The 21,716-nt window shown below is 37.7% G+C and overlaps 1 protein-coding gene across 2 annotated transcripts in view; it reads right to left on the reverse strand.

Annotated features, from left to right (window-relative positions):
- The window catches only part of GNE (glucosamine (UDP-N-acetyl)-2-epimerase/N-acetylmannosamine kinase), an 84,723-nt gene that overhangs the window by 40,770 nt on the left and 22,237 nt on the right, over nt 1-21,716 (reverse strand). Inside the window, exons 1-4 of one of the 2 annotated variants that reach the window (XM_021004601.2) lie at nt 15,089-15,342; nt 5,353-5,555; nt 3,440-3,891; nt 1,151-1,303 (exon numbers count right to left, since the gene is read on the reverse strand). In XM_021004601.2, the coding sequence (XP_020860260.1) occupies nt 1,151-1,303; nt 3,440-3,891; nt 5,353-5,516 (769 nt within the window). In that variant the 5' untranslated portion in view covers nt 5,517-5,555; nt 15,089-15,342. Of the gene's footprint in view, nt 1-1,150; nt 1,304-3,439; nt 3,892-5,352; nt 5,556-15,088; nt 15,343-21,716 lie in introns of those variants that run through there. The other variant, XM_021004600.2, reaches the window with a different exon arrangement.

The raw sequence follows: 21,716 nt of genomic DNA on the forward strand, positions 1-21,716 counted from the left end.
CAGTATGTCAGTTTAAAATATCAATGAACAAAACATCATTTAATAGCCAATATAATAGCATGCTTATCTCTGTAAGCGATATACAATTGTATGTTTAAAAGTGTACATAAATAACAAAAAGAAATATAGTTAAAGTACTTTTTAAAATATTAGTAATTTGCATTGTCATCTCACACCTAAATCCAGTGTGAGCAGGGGGTCTCTAATTTTGTTGGGTTTTTTTTTTACATCAATCTACTTTTAATTTCATTTTAACAGTAAAAACAATCAAGGGGGAAGGAAGGAGTGTTTATTTAATTGATACTGTGATACCATAACCTGCCATATTTCCCAGAGTCTATGAGACCTGAGGGCAACATCAGACTATTCAACTAAACTCAAGAGTAACTTAGAGGTATAACTGTGTTGCAAAACTCAAATGAGATAATGCATGTAAAACACTCTGCAAACCTTAAAGGTTAAATGAATGCCAGTTATTACTCTTATTATTATTAGCTTATAGTCACCAGGCCTCTGGCTTGGTGATGACTTCATTCCCTGAGCATTCTACTGCACTCTCGCTGAGCTCAGGCAGTGTTTATAGAGCAGTACAGGAGCATGCTGGTAAATGTTTAACAGCAGGCTCTCTGGAAGGAAATATATATTTTTATGCACACATACTTAGGTTCATATTAAAAGTTTAAGAATAACTCTCATAAGCTATTTATAGCTGGCTCCAGCACAACCCTGGGTTTAGCAAACATCAGCTTATATGAGAATAACCAGATAAATGCCAAAGCAGTAGGATTTATCCTTTTTCCAAGAAAGACAGAGTAGATCCTTCTTTGGTTTTATTGATAAATTAAACAATTTGCCAATTGCTGTGTTTCTTGCATTTTTTCCCCTTACTACTTGGCAGAAGATTTTAGTACAATGTGGCTTCTGGTAATAGGAAAAACAGGAATCAAAGGATAAGGTTTCTTGGTGTTCTCTTTCTTACTGAATTTACTTTAGTCACAAAGTCCTAAAAATACCATATACCTGGGGATATAATATACAATCCCTATTCCCAATAACTTCAAATAATAAGAGATTACAAGAGAAATAAAATATGTAGAATAAGCAAAAAGACAGAATTTAGTTACAATATTGCATTTGGAAATTTAATTACCTGCATCAATATTTGGAAATAGAATTAGCGTCCTTTTGTTAAATGAGATAAGTGCATCCAATGTTAATTCAAACATTTTTATAGAATGTTTAATATCAGTAGTCACAGGATGCTGTAGTGCTACTATGTAATCTTTTGGTTTTACATCATCACCTGCACAGAGAGAATCAAATCACGTTATTTTATTAGTTGAAAGGTTAGATTAAAAAAAAAGTTTCTAACGCAAAAATCAGAATATTTATTCCTTAAAAGCCTAGACTGAAAATTATTTTCATTTTGATACTTCACGAGCTCCAATAAGATATTTAAATTAGAAAAGTAAAAATTAAATTGGAAATAACTGATAAAAATCCAAGCACACCAAACCTGGAAATCAAATAGCTTAACAGTTTAAAAAAGTTCTTTATACTAGAGTCACAAGATATAGGTTTAAAAAAGATGTATTGTATATTTATTCCGATTTCAAATACTATGAAAGTCCTAGGGGATTACAATAGGGAAAAAATTCCATTTCTTATTATACCTGAGTACAGTTAACATCCTCAATAAATATTAAAATTATGATAATATGTTATCATTAGGAAAATTGGGAAAGCAATCATTAAAAATGTCAAGCAAATCTTTAATATACTGGAATTTCATTATAAGACAACTGATAGTAATATAAAATTCAGAGTATGATGGGTCTTTTTTGGATCCTACTCAAGGAAATTTATTGTTTGAAATGCCAGAAATATCTTATTATTCTCTCTTTTTGTTTTCCTTCTAACAAATTCTCCAATATTATGCCCCAAGGACAATAAGGCTTTAGAGTTATTTCTTAAAATATCTGCATTATGGAAACCCACTCGAAATAACATGGGATACTTATAGCATAATTTTGTATTATATTGGCAAACACTGAAAAGTAATTAGAATGTTACAGAATAAAATATCTTATTGAATAAACCAGTAATTCATTGCAAATATTGTCAAATTTCAAAGGACAATCAGAAGTAGTTATCTGCATTAAATAATGAGACTTGAGCTCACTGTGAGTAGTGATTATTTCATTTCTTTGTACTGCTCTCCCTCGTACTAGCAAAGTGTCTGGTATATAGTAGGTGCTTAATAAATACTTTGTGATTAACAGTAATCAACATTATGTACATTACATTTGGCTGAAGATCATATACTGACTTTAAAGTGGTACTCCATTAATTTCTAAAGTGAGAAAGACAGGACAAAATATAAGAATATATTACAGAAAGGATTAAAAGACACCAAATAAATTTGAAATCAAGAACTAAGCAAACAGTAAGAAAGACAAAAGTCCAAATCAATCTTTGGTTGAGATTAAGAGCAATCAATTTAATGTAGATGAAATAAAAACAATAATCTACTTGGAATCATTAAAGATAGGATGAAACTATTTAAATGGATAAATGAAAATGATGATGAAAAAGATAAAGAAGTATCTTGATTATAATGAAAATGGAATCATAATGTCTGCTACAACCTGATGAACAAGGATGATCAAAATGGAATATGAAAAATAAAAAAAACATTTTGAGAATCAGAAATTTGTGATTATATCTCTAGCACTATGCAAAAATAGAAAGCTGCCCGGAGCTATATTTATCTATTTCTGAGTTTAGTTATCTTATAAAATAGGAAGGCTCAGTTCCTTCAGATGTTATTGTGGTATGAATGGAAATATCTGTATTCCTTAGCATAACCCTTTCTCTGATTCCACACTCACCCAATGATCTTCTGATAGTTAATTTCACTTCTTGATTAGATCTACCTATCAGGAAGGGGATGTGCTAAACAGATTACCATTACTGATTATCTTTCCTAGATATATTGCAGTAAGTTAGTAAATTAGCATTCTGCTTTGTAAATTATGAAATGGAGTTTATAATTTAACTGCATAATAAAAACCAAATTGGGTTTATTTCAAAGTTTTCCAAAATTTGAAAGTAACTTAAATCATATTCCTCACATCAAGTTACTTTTCAAAGTAAAAAATAAATATCTGAAAAACTTAGGAAATCATGGCAAGGACTATGAGATGAATGCTCTTTTGTGAGCTTAATTAACTAAAGTTAGGGCCCTTGATGATTTGGTAAATTGTGTTACCATACAAGGCTTATGCCAGAACCAAGAAGCCAATCCCAAAGCAAAAACTTACCTCTGTATCTTTCACAGATATTGGCATGGTTCAGACACTAAAGAGATTCATACATACCCAACATTTTCTAGTAGAACAAAAACAATCATTATATTGATATTTCATGAAATACATACCTAACCACATACGAATAATACTCATGTAGTCTTTATTCTTGGCTGAAAGGAGCTTATCATATGAGGGGCAGCCTGCCAAAAGGATGCGATCATGGTCTTCACACATCGATATCAGATGTTGTTCTGCATTTCTGGTGCAGCACACATGATAATGAGCCAATTTGGTTATAGCATGTCTAATAGAGTCATCTATGGTCCCACTTACTTCTCCACCTTCAATATGAAGAATACGAATATTCATCAAGGCAGCAGATGTAGCCACAGCCAGTGCATCAAATCTATCACCATGAACAATCATTATGTCAGGTTTCAGACGATTGAGAACATCTGGAAGCTTTACTAATGCAAGACCTACTGACTCCACCATGGCTGCCTCATCTTCACCCCTAACTATGGTATGTAGTCTTGTATTAATGTCAAAATCATCTTGTTCAATCATACGATATGTGTTTCTAGGTAGGAAAGAAAGAAAGAAAGAATCCATTAGAACATTTGTTTGAATTAAAGCAATAAATATATGAGAAAAGCAATATAGTGACAATCTCAGAGTGGGATAAACGCTTATCAAGAAAATACAGTCTTTGAAAATCTAGATTTGAATCAGGGAATCAAGAAACAGGATTCCAAAGTCCTACTTGTCTGTAAAATGCAATCTTCTAGCTGACACAGCTAACATTATTCTCAATGCAAAATAGAAACATTTCATTTGGAAAACATACCATTTTAACGAAAATTCTGGTTTTAAGAAAAGAAAGTGACTATGTAGCTCAGGATTTCAATTCAGTTCCATTCAATTCTGTCAGTAGAAGAAATGCCGTCAATTTTCTATTTAATAACCACACCAATTTAATATTTTTTTCAATCCCTCATTATTGAGGCAGGTGGCTAAAAAAAAGTGCTTAGATTACTCTCTCTGGATGTCTGTTTTCCACCAAATGTCCTCTCTATCCTACCTCAAAGGTAGGTAGTAGTCTGCTCAGTTTTCCTTCTCTTACTGTCATTCACTATGACCTTCATGCTACCTTATTTCAAAGCTGATTTTTTTCTCCCTGGGCAAACAGAATTTATTTCACCTGAAAAAAATTTAACCACTCTCAAATTTCTTCTCAGTTCCTGAAGTATTTTCTTATGTTAAAATGTCAATGCTGTGCTTTCATTAAAATAATTTAAAACAAAATAAATTCTTTGAAATAGAATAAATTATTGCTATAATCTACATCTTGCTTTTCAACAATGATGGAAATTTAGATTGCCTTTAAAAACTAAGTAATATTTGTTTAATCCACTGGAGAGCATTAAATGATACATCAATGTTATTCAAAGACCACTTAATTTCAAGTACATTTATCAAAGGACAACTGTACGTTTCTATCTTTCCAAAGATTTTTCCTAAACTTCTTTCTCCTTTTGTATTTTTTCAGATTTAGGTCAAAATATGAACCACATCTAATTAATAATTAATTGATCTAATTAAATATTAATCATACTGTACTTTGCTTTATCTAATATATGAATTAGATTAAAAAACAACTTGTCATACATCTGTATTCGCTATACAATATTAAGTTAATATTATCCCCTGTATTCAAATAATTCTTACAATACAGTTATCATAAAGGCATTAGTATTATTAATAAATGTAACGGTTTCAAAATGTTACTTAACCTCCCAGGCTTCAACTTCCTCATCTGTAAAATGATGGGCTTGAACTAGATGACCTCAGAAGTCCCTTTCACACAGCATTAAGTTAACAGTGCACCCTGTATTCAAAGCTGAATAATACTTAATTTTCACAATCCAGTTCTCATAAGAGAATGTGTCATTAATAAGTGTAACATAGTTTTAAGATCTAATTTAAAATGCACTTCCCTCTAACTACTAAAAAATAACATAAGGAATAATTTCTACCTTACCCATAGTCATCTATTAGGTGAGATCCAAGTACTACCACATCAAGTTCAAAGAATTGAGGCTCTGCCTTAATGCCAAACATGATAGGGGCAAGTTTTGAGTAATCAGCTCGGTTGCAGGTGGCAACACAAACTCGGAGCTTTCGGTTGTTCCCATTCTTCTCCATGATTTTTTTTCTTTTTGAGAGATTCGCAAAATAGAGTTCCTAAATTTGCAGAAAATAAATGTTAACACTATCTTTCGTATATACCAATTTGTTCGCTATTTCAACAGAAATATGCTTATCATAAACTTTACAAACCTGACAAAACTTAAATACTGTGTAGAATAATTACTGCCTTGTGGTTTCACAAGCTACCTTTTCAGATTGCAGAGACAAGTTATACATGTGTTAGCATAATTCACTATTCAAAAAAGAGTTATGTCCAAATTGTACTTCAGGGAATAGAGACAAATTTAAATATTTAGGGCTAGGCTTTTTTTTTTTAAAAAAAAAAAGGTTTTTAATATGCCAAAGGATGTTATGATGGAGCCCACAATGTGGGGAGTGGAGACTAAACATAATATATATGGCAACCCTGGTGCCAGGGATAGAATGTATAAGTACTTCAATTAGCATCAACCAGGTCTACCTATTCATCCATCTGTTCCTCCATTCAAAAAAGAATAACGAAAGGCAACATTTACATAGCACTTTAAAGTTTGCAGAAAATTTTATACAGATTATTTCATTGGATTCTTACAACAACCCTGTGAATCAGATACTTAAGTATAATCATATTGCTAAAGCTCCTCCAGTAGATGGTTCAAAGTAACTTCTTCCCCCATTTCAAAAGTCTTTTACCCTGGAATTAATTCTTACCCTTATAAATATATATAAACACGATACAATAAGATTAAACACAACTGGCTAAGTGTTCTCTTACACACGTGTGCTCATTTGTGCATGTAAATACACACACAGTCTCCTAAAGCTCCTTCCCTTCACGTAGTTATGCAACTATTAATATTTACTCTGAAAAGAAGATTCAACAATGTTCCTCAGTAATCTTTTATACTAGTCAACAGTCTTCACTATACGAAATTCCCTCTCTATATAGGGATCCACCTTTTGGGAAGCAATTTGGTATGCAGTGCATAATAAACTTGGAATTCTAGGACCTTAGTTCAAATCCCATTTCTACAATTAACTATGAAACTTTGGGCAGGCAACCTAATATCTCTGGGGATCACTTTTCTCATGTGTAAGATGAAGGGCTGCACTAGATAATCTCTAAGATATGTTACAACTCTAGATCTATGTTTTTATGATACCTATTTTACAGATGAGGAAAATATGTCTAAGACACATCAAGTGACTCACCTATGGACCCTCAGCTAGTCAAGATCAGAGGTAGGTTTCAAAGCCAATCCTTTCAGGTCCATCATTCTGTCCATTCCACCATATTGCCTCTTATCACATGATCTTTCCCTTCATTTCTCTCTTCTTTTACTTTGCCTACTATTGCCCATTACTTTTCCTCAAAAGAAAAGTTGGATTTTTTATGATACCATTTATATCCTCCACTAAAGTTTTACTCTGATGTTTCACTAGGTGTCCTGGGAGTGATGTTGATAAGCTCTTAAAGACAATGTTAAGAAAGTACAAGCTCTGGCAGGGCTGACCAAATTGCAATGGATCAGGCTACCAACTGTGTCTGTCGTCCAAGCACCTGTCTAGCTAAAGTCAGGAAGTCTTAATACTAAAAGGCTTGCTAATAAGAAATTAATTTTGGGGCAGCTAGGTGGCACAGCGGATAGAGCACCGGCCCTGAAGTCAGGAGGACCTGAGTTCAAATGTGACGTCAGACCAAACACTTGACACTTACTAGCTGCATGATCCTGGGCAAGACAGTTAACCCCAATTAAAAAAAATAATTTTTTTATTACCACAACAATTTACAAAGACATAGCTACTAAAGCACAGAAGGGTAATAGTCTATGTTAGAAACCTGTAGCAAAGAAATTACAAATCTGTGATTTATATGGTATTTTGAACCTTTTAAAGGAAATATTATATACAAATATAAATTCTACTTTATATTAGCTTTATATTTTTAAAGTATTCCAAGTATAAAATAGATGTGACCTGAATGCAAAAGGTCACAATATATTTTTTCACAACAACTGCTAGAAGAAAATAAGATCAGGTACTTTTTTATGAATATTGGTAAAGGGAGAATTCTTAACCAAAAAGCACACAGAGATAATAAAAGATAAAATAGATAATTTTGACTACGTAAAATTAAAAAGCTTTTATTCAAATAAAATCAATGAAGACAGAAAAGAAAAAGAGTGGAATGGGAAATATATTTGCATTAAAATCAACAATAAAAGTCTGATATCCAAAATACACAAGGGACTGACAAATACACAGTACCAAGATCCACTCCTCCAATATGTTCCAAATCACTAAATAGTATGAGAAATTTAAATGAAAAACAACTCTGAGATTTCACTTCAGGACATGCTAAGGGCCAAAGATGAAAAAAAAAAGATGGAAACACACATAAACATATCATTAGTAGAACTTTAAATCAGTCCAATTATTCCAGTAAGCAATTTTTAATTATGATAAGAAAGTGACTAAAATGTCCTTTGATCCAGAAATCTCAGTACTAGTCATATACTCCAAGTACATTAAAGAGAGAAAGAAATATATCACCTACACTAGAATATTTATAGCAGCACTTTTATGGTAGCAAAGAACTAGAGACAAAGTAATTATCTATTGAGGAATAGCCAAACAGATTGTGGACATGGACGTAATAGCATATTAACAGTCTATAAATAAATATGAATATAAAGCATACAAAGAAAAAACCTGGATGATACAAAGTAAGCAAAACCAGGAAAACAGTGTATACAATGACTACACAAACAACATAACCCCACAAAACTGAGTGCTGTATAATAACTGAGTCAGGCACTAAAGAAAAGATGAAGACATGTCCACTCCTCTTCTTTCAGAGGTGGGCACTAGGTGCAGTCATTGTGTACACTGGAACAATGCCTATGTTGTCACTTGGTTGATGTGTTGGCTAGTTTTGCTGAAGCAGTTTTTCTCCCTTCTCTTTTTTATTCTTTGTTACAAGGGCTGATTCTCTGGGTAGGGGAATGTCAGTGGATATATGTGGAAACAAAGCTTAAGTAAAAACAAAGATCTTAATGTACTTTTTTTTAAAGATGGCAACAGTCCCTGTTGGACTGGCTAGGGAAACAGAGGCACCCAGACATACTACTGGTAGGGCCGTGAGGTAGTCCAACTGTTCTAGATTTCAATCCGTAATTGTTTGAGAAAAGTGACTAAACTATCCATAAACTCTGACCCAGAAATACCATTTTGAGCATATACACCATGGAAGTCAAAGACAAAAAAGAAGGTCTAGTGATGTACCAAAACAAACACAGCAGCATTCTTTGTATAGCAAGAACTACAAACAAAGTGGGTGCCCAATGACTGGGGAACTGCTAGAAGAAAAAAACAAACAAACCAAAAACCAAACACTATGGTTTACGAAGGTAATGGAATATTACTAAGCAGTAAGAAAAGACGTGGTAAATTCAGAGGAACGGAGAAATATCATATGACCTGATACATAGTGAAATAACATACATGATGACCGTAATGATGCAAATGAAGTGATCAATAAAAGTGTTGGGGTTCAAGTAGTGTATGAGTCACGGTGTCATCTCAAAAGAATTTGCTCAGGCTGTCTCCAAGTTGAACAAAGACACTTATTCAGAGTTAGGCTGTTCTCCTTAGAAGAGGCAAGCACAGCAGCAGGCACAGCCTACTGGGCAAAGCTAGGGCCGATTCAGAGGCAAAGTGCCTTCTTAACAGGAAGAGAAGAAAGGCCCTTGATCAGTTATCAGCTAAGTGCTAGAATGTGATTGGTTAGTTCAGGGCTTTACGGGTCTTATCTGGACACAAGTTATTGTCAAAAGGATACTAGTTGTTCAAGGGCATTCGTCATCAAAAGAGAGCCAAATTCTACTTAGATAATGGGAAAACCAATGGAGGTCTCAGAGAAGATATAATGAACTATAGACTACAGAAGCCATATTTCTTTGCATTCCTCAGACTTAGTTATAGGAGCAACATCTACAACACAACAATTAAACTAAAAGCTGGCCCAGGAGGAGCTCCTCCCTCTGGCTTGGCACCCACTTCCGTGCACAAGCAGGCCAGCACAGAGACAAGGAAACTGTTTCCAAATGAATCAATGCTATATACCCTGTTGAATATCCTTTCCATGCTAGAGTTAATAAACTTTCTGTTCACTGTTAAATGGCCTACAATCTCTTATTTCACTCCAATCCTGAATCACCAAACTGGCCTGAGTCAAGCCCAATTTACAATACTTGGCAACAGTTAGCATGAATGGATTGGAATGACTTAACTGAAGTGGGGAAAGGTGATGTAGAAGAGGAATCCAGGATGATTAGACATTCTGATAGGGAGCCTTGAATCCTTAGGCCTCGGTGATTCTGGTGGTGGTACTTTTTGGCTTTGGCTGCATAAGATAAGATGTCCTCCATTGATCCAGGGAGATTAGAGAGTAAATTATTTGTAGGCATTCAGCAGCTAGAGACAGATGTATGTGTGTTCTGCATCTTTAAGAATAGTGCCACAGGGGCAGCTAAATGGCATGGTGGATAAAGCACTGGCCCCAGAGTCAGGAGGATCTAAGTTCAAATATGGCCTCAGACACTTACTAGCTATATAACCTTAGACAAGTCACTTAACCCTGATTGCCTCCAAAAAAAATTGCCATAAAGATAATTCTACAAACTGTTTTTTGTTGAACATACATAAGTTCTGAATGGGGGTTATGTGTAATAGTGATCTCTAGGACCAAAAGTTTTGGTAGGCCTGGGCCCTCCCTAGAGATTGTAATTTAGGGATTATCTAAGAATTGCAATGAATGAACTACTTGGCATTTTTTATATGGTATTTGGGAGGCAATTGGGAACTGTGCCATGTGGACTTTGTTGGAACTGTGGTGCAAGACACAGTGTCCTTCCTAACCTTTGAAAGGACTGATGCTCCCCAGGAATCCAGAGATCTTGGGATATGGACAAAAGGAGGACAGATTGCTTCCACATTTGCTCCTTTGAACTGAAACTCTCATTCTCACAGGGACTCCCAAGGGTAGATGAGGGCCTGGGCTGGGCACCACTCTGCAGGAGCCCGTGGCAGAAATGTCCACTATCCACATCTGGCAGCTAGAGCACATATACTGGTCAAAAGAGTCTTTACCACCTCTTTTGCATTTTTGTGTTTTTTCTCCTAAGAACAGATGAATAATTCTTCCATGAATATTCCTAGCCTTGATGGCAGCTATGTAAGTTCAAGACATCAACAGGAATCTGTGGAGGTGGAATCTGTAGCAGGAGCTAGGATGACTACTAATAAGATGAAGAGTCCAAGCCCTGGCCTGGCTGTCCAGAAACCCTTGCAGTTGCTTGAGCCATGCTTGTGGCTGTTCCTTAGCTCATCAATGTAGTAGATCAGTCAGGGGCGGCGGAGTTACGGAACAGGCATGCGGCACTTGCCCAGAGAAGAAGTGCTTTCTATTACTCTGGTCTCAGAACAGGAGGCGGGGTGGCACAGCAGGACAAAAGAGGAGTGCTCTGTATCAGCAGCTCTCATGGCCCCAGCCAGCAGAGCAGCAATAGAGCAGGCACTGGTGTGGACATCAGCACAGGCAGGCCCATCTTATCCCTTTGCTTACTGTAATCTGGAACTGATAAGGCCCCTGGGAATTCCTATTAGGATGGTACCCAGGAATCGACAATGCCTCAAGACAGACTTCGAGGACCAAGGGTAGAACCGTTTGGAGGTGTCTTGCTTTCCAATGATAGGGACAATGTGAAACAGTCCATCCATTCAATGCAGAATTAGACAGTGCCTCAGCAGAGGCCTCTAAAGAAGAAAATATTTGTTATCCCCCTTCCTATGCACCATGCTCCCAGGGAAAGGAAGGTCCTAGCTGATGGGTCAGGGAACATTAAGTACTGTGTAAGCAGGAATGTGGAGGGGCCTCATCAGTTCCTGATTATAGTAAGTTAGGGGCTACACTGGGCCTGCCTGTTCGGTTACCCATTGGGACCCAAACCCTCTGTTGCCTCCTCTGCTGGTGCCCAGGAAACTTCTTGCTGCCACTACGTCAAACCGCTGATACAACTTCCTGTTCACCTAAATGTAAAAACCAGCCCATGAAGAATCAGAAGCTCTTTCCTCTGGTTTGTCACTTCTCACACCGAACCAGCATGGCTAACAGAGAAGGAGGGTAAAGCTGTATCCAAATGAATCAACGCTATATTTTTGCCAGATATTTTTTCTGTGCTGAGGTTAAGTAAACTTCCTTTTTTGACTGTTTGATGGCTTAAATTTAAGCAACCAGAGTAACTCAAATCAGGTCTGGCCTACGACATTTGCCAAGTGTAATCACATTATGGCATTATGTTACTGTACCTAAATTTACTTTAAAATTCCCCTATTGTTTGTCATTAAGCTGCTTTCAATTTTTTACAACTACAAATAATGTTTTTATGAACATCTTTGATGAATTCATTGGTTCTAAATAAAATTTTCTGGATATAGTTCTAGCAAAGGAATCAAGGCTATTTTCTTTTGTAAAGTTCAGTACATACTTGTAGATTGCTCTAAAAAATATTATAGATTTGCAATTCTCTCACCAATGAACTCTGCCAGCACTCAGTTTCCTTGCTTTTAATTATCTTGGGGAATTTGATAGATATGAAGCGGTACTTCAAAGTTGTTTCTAAATGATGAAGTATTTTTTCAAACAATTATTAACACTGTGTTTCTTCTTTTGAAAATTGTTTATATCCTTTCTGTTATACACATATATATATTAAAATATATGTATTTCAGGTTTTTTAATCTGTCATATTTGTCATATTTTACCAATCTATTTGTATATTTCTCACTTGGCTACACTCCTTTGGGATGTACCTCCTCTACCATGCCAACTGGAATAACCTCATCCCTGGAATAACCTATAAGATTTCATCAGCTTTGGAATTCTACCTCATCACCACCTTCTGCCTCCCAGAATGGAGAGTGGGGCAGTGAACTCCAAACCATTTATGAAGACTCAGATCTCATTTCTCACCTGGCTGCATTCCTTTGGGACTTCTCTGACTGACTTCTCCACATGCCCACAAGTTAGGCACCTTCTCTCCCCTTCTTTCCACACCCCCTGAAGCTGCATTTTGTGTTCTGTTTTCCCCATTAAATTGTAAATTCCTTGAGGGCAGGGGCTGTCTTTCTCTTTTAGTATTTGTATCCTCACTGCTTAGCATAATGCCCACTACATAATAGACACTTAATAAATGTTAATTTACTATTATTGGCTATTATTATTTTTTAAAATTATATTGTTTTTGTTGTACAGAAATTTCTTAATGTGAGCACATCTAGTTAATTATTCCCTTCTATTTATTAAATACAAAAATATTACTTCCCTTACACAAGTGAAATAAATGCATCATGTTTTTTTCCCCATTTTTTGCTAGTTTAAAAAAAATTGTCTCTCATCCAGGTGGAATTCACTGGGGCATAAATATGGTAGGATATGTGAGACTAAATCCATTCCCTGCTAAACTAACAAATTTTCCCAGTTACATCTACATTTACAGTTACAGTTACAATGGCTTCTTTTTCCAATGAGTTTATCAAACACTAACCTCTTGTATATATTTCATTGAATGTCTTGTGTATTCCACAAGTCCATATGTCTGGGTTTTGTTTTTGTTTTATTTTTTTGTTTTTTGGGGGGGTTTTTTGCCCAGTAACATATAGTCTTGATAATTGCTTTGTTACGTGTCCACGAAGAACTAGAAATAAAATCAATGAAACTCGTCTCTCCTTTTGGAAGAAATATGAACTTCTCTGGAACTTATAGTCTTAGAGAATTGTGTCTGGGTGCTAAGAGCTTACACGTCTTGCTCATAGTCTCCTCTCTGCTTGCTCAATATGAATCATGTGTTCTTTTTGAGATAACAGTAATTCAAGAATGGATTAAGGTGGTAAGTATGACTGTTGGTCTCCATCTCTGTTATAACACAAACCAAAAACAGGACATTAATTTCAAAGGGTGGGATTTCAATTAGATAACAAAAGAAATGGTAAATTCATTCATTCACCTATTCTTTCAACAAAAATTTGCCAAGCATTGTGTTAGCCTGTCCCTTCCCCCATGGAGTTTATAGTTAGTAAGAGACAGAAGATATGCATACAATGAACTATAATACAATATTTGTGGAATGTAAAAGTACAGGAGTGATACAAAGTCCTATAGGCATTCAGATAATAGAAAAATCAACTTTATTATGTTATTACCAACAATACTAGAACATTATATAATGATTGTAAAATCCTGCCAATGTAAGCTTGAGCACTGAGGGAGGTTGGGAAATGTTCTTCCCTGGGTATACTTATCTTAGAGATAATATTCTAGAGAAAGTACACTGTCTCTGAAGAGAGAATTATACACTGGGTAGGGAATTATATTTTTAACCTTAAGTCCCCTGGTTACTTGGACCACAGGATTAAGAAGTGTTACAAGGGCTCTAAGAGATCTTCTAGCAGAGTTCTTTCGTTTTACAGATAAAGAAATTGAAACCCAAAGGAATAAAGTTTGATTTTCTCACAGGTCACATAGGTGTGTTCTTTTTAATACCAAGCATCAAGAGTGGACACAGCAAGTCACTGACCTCATCCATTTACGCCAGTGGCTAGAGGTACCCTCCTCCCCATCAACATATGATAGTGACTAAAGATTCCACCAATTAACTCTAATCATACAACTCTACACCATTAACTCTACCAACAAAATCAGTCCCATTACAAACGCGAACCCAATATATTGAACTCATTCAACAACCAAACTTTTTTCCACCTACACACTAGGCAGCACAGTGAGTAAAATGCTGGACTTGGAGTTAAGAAGGCCTGCCTCCAACTCTTCCTAGCAGTGTGACCTTGAGCAAGTCATTTGACAACTCTCAGCCTGTTTCCTCAGAAGTAAAATAAGGACAATAAAAGCTCCTATCTCAAGGATCAAATGAGGTAAGATATTAAAGTGCTTTTGCAAACCTAAAAGAGCCACATAATCACTAGTTATTTATTATTATTACACACTTTCTCTTCCGGGATCAAAAAACAGGGAGTGAAAGTATCAATTTGAAGGATTAACACTTCACTCAAAGTCTTTGGGGGGGGGGACACCACCCTGTCACTTTTCCATAAGCCCTAGATCAGGTCGGTATGAACTCCCTCCCTGGGGTGTTGGCTAACCAGCTCCAAAAAGTCCTGTCCAGCATCTTCATTATTTCCTTTTCTACCTGGCACCTTTCCCCGCAGGCCAGGAGGAAACACTACCTTTTGTTTGCAGCAGCTGCTGGTCTACAAACACCTCGGGCCTCGACTGTATTTTCCCAGGTACTCCACCCCTGAGATGGGCAGGTGCAGAAGCAGGGAACGGGGGCTGGCGGCCGCGGTGAGCGGGCGGGCGAGCAGGAGACCATTAACTGCACCCCTTCCCTCCTGCCCGCTCCGCCGGGGCCGGAACGAGCCAAGGCTAGACCGCGCCGCGGAGGCCGACGCCAGCAGTGGGCAAAGCGAGGGGATGCTGCCTCCCACCTAGTCTGCCCCCTTGGTCTCACCTAAGCAGCCGTCCTGCTCTTCCTCTTGGCCCACGGCAGCTTTCCGGCTTCGCTGGGCCCTGGATGAGGTGGGCGGGGGTTAAACAGCTAGCCCCCGGCGACCGAGACAAAGAAATACAAGCCGACAGCAGCCCCGGGGCACAGAGGCGGGTCAGGCGGGTCAGGCGGCCCCTCGCTCGGCCTGACAGCTCCGGCCCACGCTCCGGTTCTACAAGAGAGGAGAGGAGAATCCCACGCAGGCGCTGACGTCAGCGTAGCGGGGGTGGGGGGGCTGAAGGGGTGAGGCGGGGCGGGCTGGGGGCGGGGAGCTGGAGGGCCACCTTGAGCACGGTGATTGGTGATCCCTCCCGTCGGGCACCGCCTTGCCCCGCCCCTTCCCAACGGTTCTCGGTGAAGGGGTGGCCTTGAGCTTTGTCTTCGTGTTCCTCAGTCAGTGGAGTGCTTCCAGTCACTCTGTGCCCCAGCGCTCTCCCGCCTTCCCACCAACGTGTGGCCCCGGACCAGGTTTAAGAAATGGAGATTTTCTTCCACCAAGCCAGGCCATCGTATTTCTATTGGGCCGGAACCAATGACCATATTTTACAATTTACGTTACAACTTATACATATTACAATTGCTTTTGCAACTTCACACGGTGCGACACAGAGGTCCGTTCTTTCTACTAATCAGGATCTTGGAGGGGAGGAGCCAGAAATCCCCCCCCCCCCCCCCGTCTCTACTCGGCTTTGAACCTGGTTCTGGGTACTCCTGCTCGGCCACGCCCCCCTCCCGCCCCTCTCATCCCATCCCTTTCCCCGCCCTCTTAGAAACTAGTGTCTGCCAGGTTGTTCCTGTCGGTCTGTGCCACGATCCTGAGACAAAAATTTACTTTGATACTTGGAATAGGGTGGTAACAAACTTCATTTAAAAAAGGAGTTTTAGTAGCTACAACAATGCAAAGGGGTTTTTAAGTAGTGACCGCAATTAAATGTAATTAATTGTCATTAATTTATGTAATTAATTGTAATTAAATGCAATTAATACAATGAAATTAATTGTAATTAAATTCTGACTATTCCAAGAATTTAAAAGAGTTCCTACTAAAATAAAAACTTTCAAGATGATATGGTCACTTCATGTGCATAGTTAAGGGTTTTTTGTTTAAGGTTCTCTTGTAAATATGGAAATAAAATTTAATAAAATTATACCTTTACGGAAAAAACTTAAAAACGGACTAATGGGCATTTGTTAAAAGAGAGACAAAAAAAAAAGCAAATTTATATACTGAAGTTCTGGAATGCAGCAGCCCATAGAGATTATGAAATTTTGTGATAATCAAATCGCACTCTATTTCCAATGTCTGATCCCTGCCGGCAACCCAAACTTGATTCCTTTAAATCACTGGCAAGTTAGCCACAGGGTTGCCCAATCTTCCGGTCAGGTCAGATTAAAAACTATCGAACTGGAGTCTACTTTGTGGTTCAATATTTGTTGAGTATTAAGTACATCCACAGTGTACTTAAATTTTAATCAAACATTCATTTAGCTTCTGCTACATGTCAATTCCACCTCTGAATAATAATGATAAATAGTAAATAGCATTTTAAAGCTTGCAGTGCCTTACATGATATCACACCACATAATAGCTGTGTGACCCCGGATCTAACCTCTTGGTGCTCCTGGCAACTTTCTAAGCCTATAAGTTAGCTAATGATAATAACCAGGATTTCAATTCAGGTCTTCTAATCTCAAGTTTGGCTCTGTAGCTAATATTCCACCTAGTTACTTTAGTAGATAGAGAACTAGGCTCAGGACCAACAGGTCTGTTCACATCTTGCCTTTCACACATACATCCTGTCTGTCTTTTGACCTCACTTAACGTCTAAGTGCCTTGTGCAACTCTCTAGATTGTAAACTGAAGTGAGGGTACCAACCTTCCTCCTCCTCAGCGTCTGGCCCTGAGATCCCTCCCTCTGGTTGGAGAGGGTGGAGGATGGATACCAGAGAGTTCCTCCCAGATTCTCCATTTAAGGAGGGGCCTCAGTGCCCCTCCCCTACTTTTTCCCACTCCAGACCCCATTTCAGCTTCTTTTGATATGGTCTGGCTCTTTAGATTGTGAGCTCCTCGAAGTCAGGGACTGTCTTTTGTCTTTCCTTGTGTCCTCAGCGCTTAGCACGGCGCTTAATAAATGCTTGTTGACTGACTGACTGAAGTTGCATTGGTAAAGGGCTTTTAATCATCTAACAATTCTCTATACCAATGAAATCACATTTAGTCTCTTTATGTGTATGTAAATGTTGTCTCCCCTAAGAGAACATAAACTCCTCCAGAGGTGGAGAGTATTAATTTTTTGTCTTTATCCCCAAATACAATGCTTATAAGACAGTAGGAACTCACTAAGTGCTTGTTAAATTGATTTGCAGATAGAAAAATAAAAAAGTTATACATTCCCTCCCAACCCTCAACTGAGGGGCAGCTAGGTAACAAAGTAGATAGAACACTGACCCTGGAGTCAGGAGGACCCGAGTTCAGATCCAGCCTCAGACACTGTGTGACCCTGGACAAGTCACTTAACCCCAATTACCTCAAAAAAAATTATGTATTATGGGTAGGTGCTGGGATACAAAAACAAAAAATGAAGTGGCTCTTGCCCTCAAGAACTTTGATCTCACAAAGCAGGCAAAGAACTGGAAGTAGGATTAGAGAATGATAGTAAAGGAGAGACCCAAACTGTGCTTGGAAAATCTCTCTACATAATTCATATATAAAGAAGATGACTTTTTAAAGATAATACAACTTAAAAAAAGCAAAATAAAGATAATACTGCTATAATGGCTGAAGTGTGGCATGTGAATGCAATACACTATAAGAAATGAGAAATCAAAAGAATTATGAGGGGAGGCTAGGTGGCACAGTAGATAGAGCTCCGGCCTTGGAGTCATGAGGACTTGGGTTCAAATCTGGCCTCAGACACTTGAAACTTACTAGCTGTGTGACCCTGAGCAAGTCACTTAACTCTGACTGCCTCTCCAAAAAAAAAAGTATAGTAAGACTCATATATACTGATACAGAGTGAAGTAAGCAAAACCAGGAATATATGAAATAACTTCAACAATGTAAATGGAAAGAACAAAAAACAAAACTTTAAGACTGTACAATTAGAATGACCAAGCTTGCAGAAAGGAAATGAAAAAAAAAGTGTCTTCCTCACTTCCTTCTTTGCAGGTGTGAGAAATGATGGTTGTGGAATGTTGTATATATTATCAGATACAGCTGATGTGTTGGCTGGTTCTGCTGAACTGCTGTTTTTTTCTTTGTAATCTCTCTTACAAGGATGGCTTGCTAGGCAGCGTAGAAATGTAATTGGAAAACATGCTATAAAAAGAAAACATAGCAATAAAAATAAGATTTTAAAATTTGAACAAAATAATGCTATCTTTTCTACATTGCTTGTGAAGTTTATCCTTTGATTAGTTAGGTCTATTAGCCTGAGAAATAAATCAGGATGAGTCTAGTTAGGGATAGTTTCAGTTTTCAATAATATTATCAGAAGGCACAGAAACCAAGTTATGCACATGGCAATGGACCATTTATGCCAATAGTTGCAACAATTCAGCATGCTTTTCATGATCTTTAGCAATAATACCCTAAAAATTAATGAAGAGCCCTACAAGAATCCTATGAAATAAGCAAGGATTGAAGCTCCTTTTCTCCCCCAAAACCCAAATAAACAAGAGGAAAAAAACCAAATGGAGCAAAATCTGCAATGACCAGAAGAGGAAAATGGAAAGAAATCACCACTAGGTGATTCTTAGAATAAAAAATGAAACTAAAGACTTGGTTACCAGCCCATTTACCCTGGCACCCCCATCCTTTCCTGCAGCCAATGGCTATGCCAGCCAACAACAGCCCTACATCCCTGTGGTAGCAATTTTTAAGCAATTTTTAGAGATGATTCCTTGGCAATGCCCCATGCTCCCCTCAGGGTGAAGGTCTGTAAATCAGACTAGCCATAATGTTCAAGAAGCAGCAAAGGAAAACTGAGGAGGAATTTGGTGCCTCAGGGAGAAGATTAGGGATGCAAGAAGAGATGAGAAATGTAAAAAGCCAACTATTGAATATTGTATAGGAGAACTCAGGTGGCCAGTAGAAGGAATAAGGGGGAAAAATAGAGAAAGATCTAAATGCAAAGCCTCCTTGGAAATTCACCTCAGTAGTGTCCTGGAGCACCCTCCTCCAACCCTTTCCTGATCAGCCCCCCAAGAAAATGAGACACAGAACTGGAGTGGGAAAGGTGGTAAGTAGGCCCAACAAAGACAGTATCTCAACATTTCAGTGCAGCAGTGTCCCAACTAGTCCCTCTCACTTCTTAAAGGCATCAGAGCTCATGCAACCACAGTGATCTGAGAGAAGGAAAAACAGGCAGCAAAGACTGGGACAGAGGCACAACAGTACTCAGGCTGAGAAAGGGAAAGAGCCAGCACAAATTTAGAGCAAGCATACCACAGAAAAGTCATGGAGTTGATTTTAAAGGCAGATAAGAAGTGGCTGAGGAGAAATGAACAAACCTTTGAAAAAAGAGCCATCTCAATGAACAAATTCTTATCAACATGGGAAATTAAATCAATGTCCCCTAACTATGAAGCTATTAAGATAATTTGGCAAGATACATTGAAATAACAATGGAGGAACTCCAAGAACCTTCAGAAAAGTAAACAAAGAATTGATTGAAAATATAAAAGAAACCAAGTCACTTAACCCCAATTGCCTCACCAAAAAATAAATAAATAAATATTTTTTTTTAATGACAGAAATAAGGACAGGAATTATTAGAAATCAGCAAATCTAATGTTAAAAAAAAAGCAGGGAATCTAGAACAAAAGTGCAAAAAAAAAGAATCAAGGAAAATAAAACAATTTTTTAAGGAGACTAAAAGGACATACGTGAGCTCTAAAAAATACTGAATTTCAAGATAGAATGCAAAGGTCTAATCCAAAGACTTGTTTTTTTCCTGGAAAAAAAAAGCAATGAAAAAGAAAACATAAATACCATACTTCAAGCGATTATCTAGGAAAATTACCCAGAAATATTGGAAGCAGCTAGTTAAGTACAGATCAAAAAATATCACCAACCAGAGAGAAATGTCAAATTAACTTACAAAGAAACATCATAGTCAAACCTCTGAATTTACAATATCAAACAACTTTTTCAGGCTTTTTATTTAAAAAAAAATCTTTCATATTCCTACGATGGTGAATCAGAACAGGAAAGGGATTATTTTGTGTCCCTGTGAAATCTAAGGAAAAACTGTAATACAATCATCTGAAAAGCAAATAAGATTGATTGGTACTCCCAAAATAATGTCCTGCAAAGCTGAAACAAAGGAAATAGTTGGATGTTCAACAAAAGGAAGGAATTCTAGTCATTCCTTAAATGGAAGATGTTAGGGTTTTTAACATGCAAACTGATCAAACAGAAAAAAAAATCCAAGTCATATATTTTCAGGTAGTAATGAAGGACGGAATTTTTTTTTTTGTAGGCTAGGCAAAACTATGAATATGTGGTTGGGGAATGTTTCTATTTGTTGTTGGATTGAAAAAAGCCAAACCCTGAGCATTGCCAAAGACACTGAAGAGCATCAATGGACTAGTGAATCTAAGGAGCAAACTATATAATGAGGAAAATCAACAGAAAAGTAGGTGGAAAAAGTAAATGAACATTTTACAGAATAATAATCTCATTTCAGCATTAGTAAATCAATATTATAAGTGATGGGATGGTATACTATACCATATGGGGTTGAGAACCACAGTTTAAGAAGTGCTGAAGGGGTCAAGAACAGAAAAAGTTTTAAGACGCTCTGGTATAAAGGATGAGGGGTTGGAGAGGGTGGAAGAGGAAGGCTGTGTAAAAAACAGTGAGGAGAAGCACCTAGGTGGCGCAGTGGATAGAGCACCGTCCCTGGATTCAGGAAGACCTGTGTTCAAATTTGGCCTCAGACATTTGACACTCACTGGGTAAGTCACTTCACCTCATTTTCTTGCCAAAAAAAAAAAACCAACTGATGAGGAGAGATAGATTTAAAAGGTTTTCAGTTTTCCTCTCTGCCTTTGGAGTGATTTGGGAGATTAAAGGGAGTAATCAATCAACAAACATTTATTAAACTTCTACTATGTACCAGGCACTGTGCTAAATGCTAGTGGCACAAAAAGAGGCAAAAGATAGTCTCTGCCCTCGAGGAGTTTACAGTCTAAGGAGGGAGACAACAGGCAAATAAATATATACAAATCGAGTTGTACACATAACAAATAGGAAATGCTTTTGAAAGTGCTGGAACTAAGAGGGGTTAGGGAAGGCTTCCTGTAGACAAAGGGATTTTAGCTGGGACTTAAAGGAAGCCTGGAGGTCAGTGGTTACAGTGGAGGAGGAAATGCATTCCAGGCTTGGAGGATGGCCAGAGACAATGCCAGGAAGTGAGAGATGGAGTGTCTGGTTCATAGAACAACCAGGTGGCCAGTGAGGGCAGATGTAAGAGGGAGGGGGAGGGGTGAGGGAGGAGGAGGAACACTCCGGTGGCAACACAAAGTGACTAACTCAGGGCTGGGGAAACTTCGGCCCCAAGTTCGGGCCTTTGACCCCTTAATAAAA

The sequence above is a fragment of the Phascolarctos cinereus genome, unplaced genomic scaffold (genome assembly GCF_003287225.1).
Source record: "Phascolarctos cinereus isolate Bilbo 61053 unplaced genomic scaffold, phaCin_HiC Scaffold_4;HRSCAF=312, whole genome shotgun sequence".
NCBI lineage: Eukaryota > Metazoa > Chordata > Mammalia > Diprotodontia > Phascolarctidae > Phascolarctos > Phascolarctos cinereus.